This window comes from Cryptomeria japonica, chromosome 4 (genome assembly GCF_030272615.1).
Source record: "Cryptomeria japonica chromosome 4, Sugi_1.0, whole genome shotgun sequence".
Taxonomy (NCBI): domain Eukaryota; kingdom Viridiplantae; phylum Streptophyta; class Pinopsida; order Cupressales; family Cupressaceae; genus Cryptomeria; species Cryptomeria japonica.
The window spans coordinates 730,710,585-730,721,602 of NC_081408.1; the positions used below are offsets into that span (position 1 = coordinate 730,710,585).

Consider the following 11,018-nt stretch of genomic DNA (forward strand, 5'->3'; position numbering starts at 1 on the left):
ATTGAGAAGAATAATACATGGACCCTAGTACCCAGACCGGTGAATAAAAATGTGATAGGTACTAAATGGGTATTCAGGAGTAAACTAAATGAAGATGGAGTAGTATTCAGAAACAAAACTAGATTGTTATGCAAAGGTTATGCACATGAAGAAGGAGAAAACCATGGTGAGACATTTGCACCAGTTGCTAGATTGGAAGGTGTTAGGACTCTACTTGCATTTGTAGCATATAAGGGATTCAAAGTATATCAAATGGATGTAAAGTCAACATTTCTAAAAGGAATATTGGAAGAAGAAGTATTCACTGAGCAACCAGATGGTTATGCTTTGATTGATAAAAAGGATATGGTGTATAAACTGCACAAGGCACTATATGGTTTGAAGCAAGCATCAAGAGCATGGTATGAAAGACTACATTCACACCTGACAAAAATAGGTTTTTAGAGAACCAGTGAAGACAATGATATATATCTCAAATATAAAGAAGATACGATACTGATTAGTGAAGTGTTTGTGGATGATATTATATTTGGAGGGAATGATGACATGAGTGATGACTTTGAAAATGAGATGAAAAGTGAATTTGAAATGTCTCTAGTAGGTGAGATAAAATTCTTCATAGGTTTTCTTATTCAGCAGATGAAGAGTGGTATTTTTATCACATAGTCCAAGTATGTGAAAGAGGTATTGAAGACATTTGGAATGAGTGACTGCAAACAAGTTGGGACACCAATGGTTACAGGTTGTAAACTATCTAAGGAGGATGAATCCGGATCTGTTGATGAAAAGGATTATAGATCAATGATAGGGAAACTACATTATGTTGTTCACAACAGACCGGATATTTCTCATGCAGTTGGTTTAGTTACCAGATTCTAGAAGAATCCAAAGGAGACACACTTGATAGCAACCAAGATGATATTTAGATATTTGAAAGGTACTATTGACTATGGATTATGGTATACATATGCATGTAACTTTGATTTGAAGGTTTATACAGATGCAGGATGGGCAGGTAATGTTGATGATAGGAAGAGCACAATTGGTGGTGCATTCTTTCTTGGAGGAAGACTTGTATCTTGGAGCAGCAAGAAGCAGAGTTGTATATCACAGTCCATTGCTGAAGCTGAGTATGTTGTAGCGTATATGAATTGTACCCAAGCAATCTGGATGAAACACATTCTGGAAGGATTCAAGTTGAAGATTACAGATCCTGTAAAGATTTTATGTGACAACACCAGTGCAATAAATATTTCAAAGAACTCAATGTTGCATGCTAGAACCAAGCATATTGAGCTGAAATATCATTTCTTGAGAGAGAAAGTGCAGAGTAAAGATGTGTTATTGGAACATGTATCTACCAAGGAGAAGCTACCAGACATCTTTACTATACCTCTACCTAAGACTACTTTTGAGTATCTTAGAGGTTAGCTAGGGTTTGTACCCCTACATGAGGTCAATTGACCAAGATGTGGAATACATTAGTCCCGGAGCTAATTGAAGAATCTTGAAGCAAGATTGGTGTAGAGTAGAGTTATTCCATATGGGGATCATCAAGTTGTAGATTGTTGATGTAGAATAGTGAAGTATGACACTACATGTTTTACTTTCACTTTGGCATTGTTGTCAAAGGGGGAGAAGAACTATATGATTGGGGAGAAGAACCATATGATTGACAAAGAGAAGATCTATATCTAGTTACCAGGTGAAGACATGGAGACTTAGTTGAAGGAGAGTACATGGTAAAATGTAAACCAAGATTCCTATTCACAATCATAACAATCAAGGGTATTGATACTTGTATTGCCATCAATGCCAAAGGGGGAGATTGTTCGCATTTACATGGAGATTGCATTTATGAACTATTATGTTGTCATTGATGTCAATTATAACTGGTAATGATGTTGTAATAATGTTCTTTTGCAACTGGTAAGTGATCTTCTCAAGGAAACCAATATTACTAGAGAAGAAGTGAGATCAACCAGTAAACCCTACCTGTTGATGTGCCAAAACCTAACTGATGGAGCTTGCTTAATCGGTTGTATTGGTTTATGATCAAATGATGGGCGGTAATGATTATGCCACATATGCATGTTGTAGGGTTTCAAATGGTTTTTGGCGCATAGAGAACGGTTTTATAATGGGAATGAGCAACTTCATTGCATGTAATGGAAACCACATGATGAATTACAGGGGTCGATGAAGTAGTGATCAAGGAGCGGTCAAGGTTGTCTTGAATCTTGTGCAATGATTTCTATGTAATCCAACGGTCATACTTGAACCGATTTTTTTGTAATCTCTATGAGATCTTAGGTTTGTGATGTGTTAGAGACCTATTGTTTTCCTTATAAGGTCGATGAGTTGTTTTGTTGTAGTGTTGGAAATTTTGGTTGAATGTACGAGTGATTGGTTGCTGAACCATGAGATTTATCTGCAGTATGTGTAAAGGAAGATAGGAGCATGAAAAGGATCTGATGAAGCAGAGTAGTGCTATTCACCAGATCAGCAAACCCTTGTTACTCTCTAACAATTACAACAGTCAAATGCCTTTACCGGGTAAGCTCTAACAAGCTTAGTGTTATCTAAATCCTCTAACCAGGTGATCCATTAGCTTGGATTTCAAATCCTCTACCGAGGTTACTCCTAACAGGGTATTGCTTCTAATAGGGCATTATAGTCAATCCCCTAACCGGGTGGTCCCTAACATGATGTGTTCTTAACTGACATATTGTAAAGCTTTAATAGGCTTGGCTCCTAACAGGGAAAACTTTAGAAGAGTTCAGAATACTTGTGGGTATTCATCCCCACCATGGTTTTTCCCATTCAGGTTTCCATGTCAAAATCATTGTGTTAAGTGGTGAATGTTTTTGTGGTTATGTTTGCTATGGTTAATTTGCTTAACTGCTAAATCCACTTAGATATGATATGTTGACCGGCAACAATCTGAAATGTGCTTTTACTTTTGTCAATAAAGTATTTGGATGTTTTGAGCAAAAGGTTTGAGAGTTTTAGAGTTATTTTACTATTATTCTGTTATGACAGTCAACTGGTATACTTGACAGTGACATTGCAATTTGTAGTTCAATGTTTGAACCAATCAGTTCTGATTTTGTCTTGAGAGTTTGTTTTTGAGGTTGGAGAAAAGTCTAGTCAAGTTTTCTATCTATTGATTCACCCCCCCCCCCCCCCCCCCCCGCTTTCAGTAGTTGACCAAATCCTTATTTATTCATCATACCATCACTTTTGAATTACCTAAGGCATAATCAACTTGTTATATTTTTATTGTTTTTTTCTTTTTTGTAAAAATATATTGTGGAAGGTCTTACCCACATATCCATTAGGGGCTTATGTATGATCAGTATTATTTTTCCTTGTTGTTACCTCTCTTATTAATCTTAACCCTCTATAGAAAACTTCAACCTCTTGCCAAAACCTTAACCCACCTCATATTGAGGGAAATAAAAAATGCATTGTCTTTATAGATGAAGCCTCATTCTCATTGAAAGTTCAAAAATTATGAAAAACCCATTTTGAGCCCACCTAAAAAAAAACTAATTATGGGTCATGAAGTGCTCCCCTTGATTGTTGAATTAGGCCTATAAAAATCACCAAATACCTCTCAAAACAAAGGAAAAGTTATGTCTTTTTCGTCTAATAAAAGAAAAAAGGAAAATATTGATAACTCGAAGTCTATGAAAAATAAGGTTGAAAGAAGCCTTGGGGTGTCCCTAGCCCCCTCACTAGCTATAAATATATTTTATGGGGAGTATGTGAAGGATTCAAGACTATATTATTTTTGGGAGAGAGAAGATTTATTAGGTTAGACAAACTCTCAATGGCTACAAAGATAGACTCGACCTTTGAGAAAACTTGCCTTAAGGAGGATAAAGAGGAAAATTTTGTGATCCATCTTCCTATAAAGATGTGAGAGTGGAGAATATTAAGGAATTATTGGGCATCACCCCAAAAGAATCTTTGTTCCATTCCCCTCCTTATAGCACCCCTCAAGAGAATCTCTAAAAGGTTTGAATATCATCAAAAGCTATAGTGGAGGTGGGAAGTGAGGAAGAGCCAAAATCTAAAGGGATGATAAGAAAAGAACAAAATTAGCATATTTTATCTATTGAGATTAAAGACCTTAATGTCAAGATGGACAATATAAAAAATCCAAAGAATGCATGGGTTGTGCCAATTGTAGGGATAATATTATCTCTTGAAAATGCCATGGGAAAAATTGTGCAAATAACCAATGCCTTAATAAAAACATGATTGCGGGAGTAGTAATTATGGGATCAATGATTGAGAAGAGATCTAGAAAGTAGGAAAAGAAAGATACATTGGTTGATTTGAGGAACAGGAAAGAGATAATTTCTACTACGGTATGGGAAACTATTGTAGAGAAACTATCTATACGAGAGCCCTATGTGCTCTCTTTTTTTGTTGTTTGTTTATTGTTTGCAGCTATGTTGGTTGTTGTTCTTCTAGATGTTGTTTTTAAACTATGCTATTTTTTTTACTATACTCATTATATGTATAATTACTATGTCTAGTTGTTAGTTGGTTTTGTTAGCTTGTCTTTCAATCCTTTCTAATTGTTTTTGATCTATTGTAAGTTGATCTATATGGGTTGGGGGTCTTTCTCCTACTTACCTTGATGAAAAAGTAAAGCATCTATCAACAACAAAAAGACATCAAATTTTTATGAAATTCGCTACCTAAAACAAAAAATCCAATTGCAAAAGTCTCAAAGAACTTGTCAAGAAAACCAAAATGCAAACCATTAGTGTAAGGGTCATAGATGAAGATACACCATTTAGATTTGTATTAATTTATATGATGTAAAGATTTCAATAGCCTAAAATTTTGTTAAAATAATATAAAAATTTTTAAAAAATTAATTTTGACATGCGAACATGTGGTTCTAAGGTTTACAGGGCATCTAAATGCAATAGTGAGATTTGTTTGGCTTCCATATTTATTGTACTTTTATCCAAGGCTAGATCTCTCCAAAAGAAAACAAAGAATTACTTATTTGGAGCTTTGATACCATGTTAAAGAATGGAGCAACCACAAATGCTATACCAAGCAACAAAAACAAAAATGAACTTTTTATAAATAGGAGTTGCAAAAGAAATTTGCTATTGCATGAATAATAAATGATTTAAAAAATATATATGAAAAAAGAAAACAACTTACCTTATGTGCAAAGAATAAACAAAACCTTAAAATCCCTAGATGAACTTTATTAAAACTAATTAAATATAATTAAATTAATAATTACACCAACAAAATCTATTCCTGGAAGGTCAATAATTATATAATAATAATAATAAAAAATTATAAATAAAATGCATATTATTTTATGAGAAAATAATATTAAATTTAATATTTAAAATATTTATAGTATAACCCTAATAAAATACTAAATATAATTTTATATTGTGTTTCATTTTTTCAACAATTTTAGGGTTGTTGTTCTTTATAAAAATCTTCCTTTTTTTCAGGGAGACTCTTTTACACTTAAATAATTAATTTTTTATTCTTTTTACTTTGAAAGTAATGAACGCATTTCTTGACTGAAAATTGATGCCAAACGTTTAAAATATGTATTAATTTAATATAATTATCTGTAAAAGATTCTTTAAGACTTTTAATAAAATTAAACGGTGTAGAAGCCGTAAAGAGTTTTATAATTTATTTATAGGTTTTTACGTAAACGTATCACCGTTTTGATGGGGCTGCGTGATCATTTCTCACTCATTAGAAAGCAACGAAATTCCAAGAATAATCTGTGTTCACATCAAATAATAGAGCGTTCTGAAAATTCAAAAAATATAAATTTGAATACAGACAAAGCGAATGAATTGAACCCGAAAATAGATTAGCTGATGAAATCAGACGCAGTTGAACATGACAAAATAAGTTGGTACTTTAGGAAAAATAAATAAATTTAATATTTATGTTGTACAATTCAGTTAGGCCCTCATCTTTGACTTGTTCAGAGACTCCTATTTGAATTTTGTAACCTGTTGCATCATCGACAAGATCGTCAAGCAACGCAATTTATATTTTCCATGAGAAGATCTCTTCATAAGTCGATCGAATGCCTGTGTAAAACTAAAGCATCAGATCATGGAGACATACGATTTCAGTGGAAATATCGGTGTCTGCAGGGCAATTGAATCCTTTTTAGAGGCTGATTTCGGCCATGAAGCTTCTGAAATCATTATGATAGACGATGCACAATTTGAGATTCCTATTTCTGATGTCATGACAGACGGATTTTATCAAGAGCCACAAATTTCCTCGGAAAATAGGAGTCCGGAGCCGCAGCATAGTGCCTTCAGCGCGTATATAAAACCTCAATCAAATGCCGCTGCGGATTCTTCCGCATCTCGTGAGAATCTGCAGAAAAAATGTTTCAGATTTCTGAGAAAAGTAGATGAAGATAGAAAGGTAGAGATCGAGAGATCTCGAAAATTGGCTCCTGCTGTTGCTCAAAATAATAAGAAAGAGTCAAAGGAGAAAAAGAAGGATCAAGCTAAATCGGCATTTTACCACATGATTGCAGAGCGCAATAGGAGAGTCAAATTGAACGAGCATTTCCAGAATATTTACTCTCTTCTTCCAAGAAATTGTAAGGTATGATATTGCAGACAGTGTCATTGTAATCTTTTCGCTACAAATTTATACTAATATGAAATTTGATGTAGATAAATCTTCTTAAATTGTGTTGTAATACGGTACAGTGATTGCTCTGTTTTTTATCGGATTTAGTTCACCTGTATAATTGCAACTTAATAAATTTACGAAATTTATTTAACCGCTTGCACACTTTCGGCACTGCACTGTAGAATCTTTGCCCTGTTCTTCCAAGAAATTACAAGATACGATGTTACGAAAGAGTCACTGTCATTTATTTTCCTACAAATTTCTACTTATCTCAAATTTTCGAAGTTTTTGTAAATTACAAAAATCAGTTAAATCTTCTGAAATATATTATATTATATTTTTCCAAGAAATTGCAAGGTATGATATTACAGACACCGTCATTATAATCTTTTCCCTAGAAATATTTACTAAAATGAAATTTTATGAAGTTGTAGTTAGATCTTCTGAAAATGTGTTGAACTGCTGTTATTATGTACAGTGATTGTGCTGTTTCCTCGGATTTACTTCACCTGTAGAATTGCAACTTAATAAATTTACGAAATTTACTTAACCGCTTGTACACTTTCGGCACTCCACTGTAGAATCTTTACTCTGTTCTTCCAAGAAATTACAAGATACGATATTACGAAAGCGTCACTGTCATTTTTTCCCTATAAATTTCTACTGATCTGAAATCTTCGAAGTTTTAGTTAGCTACAATAATCAGTTAAATCTTCCTAAAATGTTTTACAAGTTACAGTAATTGTGCTTTTAGGTCGGATTTACATGGCCTGTCGAACTGCAACTTTATAAATTTAGGAAATTTGTTTAACCCTTGGTTAACTTTCAGCAATTCTTTGTCCTTGCAAGCAGATTCTGGCAAAAAGAAATAAGAAGTTTCTATTTCTGACTTTTGATTTCCGTGTTTGCAGAAAGATAAGCATTCAATATTGGCAAATGCCACAGACTATTTGAAAGAATTAAAGCTTCGCGTTAGTGAGCTTGAACAACAGAGTGAAAGCGTGGACGAATCGATTCCGAGGAATTTCTCAAATAGTGAAGAAGGAAGTCCCGGGTTCGAGTCTCACGGCAATCCTTTCAATTCAGACAACCTATTACTTTATCGCAGTGACGATGTGATTTTGGAGCAATGCCATGACATCCCCTGCCAAGTTAAAATTATAATTAATGTGCAGATGAAAATGGTTTCTTGCTCAGCAAGTCTACTTCTCAGTGTAATAGATCTGTTGAGAGCATCGCAGTTGGAGATCCTTTCAATTTCACATAAACATGGATTTAGATTTCAGGCTACTTTTCTCGTATTCCCAAAGGTACGTGTAATCTTACGATCATTTTTTAAACAATTGCCTCAGCTGAGACTCCTGAAATCTTAAAGAAGAATTTACTTTCCGTTGATTATAAAATTTAAATCTTAAGTGAGAATTTTTTTTTCATTGATTAAAAAATTTAAACATTTTGTCTTGAATATGAACAGGGTGAGGACTGGGATATTTCGCACTGGCAAACTTTCGGGAGTTTAGTCAGCCGGGCTGTCAACTGAGCATTTGGAGAAGTGGATGATAATATTACAGTGCAAATGGAAGCTCCTATTCCCAACCAGTCTAGCTGATAAGCATTTGAGAGCTTTCCAAATTGCCTATAATCTGGTTCTGAAATTTGATTTTTCAAAGAACAGATAATTTACTTGGGAATTTCGAAGTAGCGAGGGAATCTATTGACATATAAGTGAATAGGAAATTACCTGCTTGTAAATTGCACATGAATATGAATACAAAAGTTCTGAGTAATATAAAGAGTTATTTAATTTCATATAATATTATATTTTTATTATTTTAATAGTTAATTTTTTAATATTGTAGTAGTATTCAATATGAATTAAAATATTTTTTTAAAAGGTGAGTAAAGGCTTGTAAGGTCACAAATGGGAGACCACATCTTTATTTAAACATGATGAAATGAACAACATCACAACTTAATTATTACAACATTTTCATTTTCATTTTCATTTTCATTTTCACAAAAAAATAAATTATTTTTTAATGATTGATTTTCATTACTATTTTTTAAAAATATGTTATATATGAATTTCTTTTAATATCTTTCATATAAATACACATAAATCTACATCTAATATATAAATAAATTAACATGAATTTAATCTCATTCATCATACTTTTATATAATCTATGTTATATATTTATAATAGATTATATATATTAAGAAGAGGGGAAAGGTTTATATAAAGGTGTTTTTTGTATTTATATATGTTATCCAAATTTTATATTGTTGTAATGTAGGAAAATTGGTGTTCACTAGTTTATGCATGCAAACAAGGAACTAGACCTATTTCTCAAACTTTACATTAAAGGAAAGAGTGAATCTACTTGGATCAATCACACATATGATTGAAAAGGAATCAACACACAAGAGATTCAAGTCTCCTTTGTTTGAGTTGAAAATTAACTATGGAAGGATGTAAATTGAATGAAAGATCTAGGGTTAAAGGTGTAAAAATGACATAAATTAACATGACATATTTATATTTGATATGTAGACACAAATATAGATCTAAAATTGAGGTGCTAAGAGGAACTTGTGTCTTGAATCTGAGCCTGAATGTGTGGGACAAAGATGCTTACAGCAACCATGTCATCAAAATGCCAAATACAGACAATGAATATCTTTTTAGGATCAGAATGTAGTCAAGAATGATCTCCTAAATATTGTGTGAAGTGACCTTGTTCTACACTTTTTTCTCTTTCAAAATCTAGATCTAATTGTCTCTATCTACTTTGCCTAATTCCACAATCATATCTTCCAAACCTATAAGCTACAAACAAAAGAAAATAGATTGTGTTGGGGAAAGGGGTTTGCTAAGGTCAAACACCTAGTTTGGAATTAACCCTATAATTAAAATTAAAATTGAAATAAAATGGAAATGCAAAGCATGCATTTCGAGGGAAGAGGCTAGATCTAAATTGAAATGCTAAAATTTGAATGTGATAGCTTGATGAATCTTGCCTTGAACCCTTCATGCAAAGAATGATATTGTCATGTAGGAATGTAGGATGTCTTCATATTGTCTTGATCATGGATGTCATCTTGAATTCTTTAAGCCCAAATACTTGACCTCACCTTTATTGCTTTGATAATGCTTGATTAATTTCTCAATTGACTTGAATCTGATAGACTTATAAAGCACAGAGAGTGGGGGGGGTGAATCAGTGATATCAAGAACAATACTACTGTAAACACTAACCAGTTGAGATACTTAACAAGTTTACAAAACACTATGCATGCAATCCAAAATGATATTAAAGCATCCACAATAAGAAAAATATCTACCATAACACAAGTGTTTATATGTGGAAAAACCAAATGGGAAAAACCACGGTGAGATGGGACTCACAAGTTAACTATCTATAGTAATAGATAACTGACCGGTTATGGTCTACAAAAGTGCTTTGCTAGGAGCGACTCCTATTGAAGATCCCAAAGCTATGTTAGGAGCTATACCCTCTTAAAGGTAGTACCCTGTTAGGAGTAACCTTAGTAGAGGATTTTTGAATCCAAACTAATGGATGACCTTGTTAAAGGATTTGTACAATGAAGCTTGTTAGAGCTTACATGGTTAGGGGATTTGACTGTCGTAGTGATTAGAAAACAACAAGTGGTGTGATCTAGAAGTAGCACAAATAGATCCTCTTCAGCGCACTCAAAACTGCATCACTAACATATTTTGCAATGCCTTCAACAACTTAACACTTCTATCTCGCATCATATCATATCCTCAAAATAGTTCATCATAATGTCATTATATAGACATTAGATTTCATGTCGGCTTAGAAATCATATCACAATTTCCTAGGTGCGGTGTATCTGGACAATCTATCATAACTCATCACATATTACCACCAAAATTTGTCGATTAGGGGTAACTCATCACAACCAGTGATAACTCATCACACAAACAATGAATACTAGTTGGAACAACGATATTGGTTAAGAGTTAACCACTTTCAATACATAAACCGATTGTCCTCCATTTGCTTCTTTGATGGTCTTTGCTGAATCTCCAAGTTGGTGTCAAGTCATTCCTGCATATATCTGTTGTCAACATGTATTAGTTTGACTCTCTCTAAACCATCATGAACTAAACATCCAATACCGGTTGCAATACAAATAAATTTTAGAAGCAATACCAGTTTGTCTAAGATTACAATGACAATGTGAACATATGTGTGTGTGCACATATTCCATCAATGACAACACATGAAGTCATTCATTACAATCATCATCAAGACAACAAAATCTCTTTCTTAAGAAATTGAATCAAAGAGATGTAA

At 33.2% G+C, this 11,018-nt stretch overlaps 1 protein-coding gene across 1 annotated transcript; it reads left to right on the forward strand.

Moving 5' to 3' along the window:
- Positions 1 to 6,005: 6,005 nt before the first annotated feature.
- On the forward strand, positions 6,006 to 8,452 carry LOC131027496 (transcription factor bHLH67). The gene is made up of 3 exons (XM_057957582.2): positions 6,006 to 6,642; positions 7,584 to 7,982; positions 8,147 to 8,452. Exons 1-3 carry the CDS (start codon positions 6,133 to 6,135, stop codon positions 8,210 to 8,212), a joined length of 975 nt encoding a protein of 324 aa, XP_057813565.1. The 5' UTR covers positions 6,006 to 6,132; the 3' UTR covers positions 8,213 to 8,452.
- The last annotated feature ends 2,566 nt before the right edge of the window (positions 8,453 to 11,018 follow it).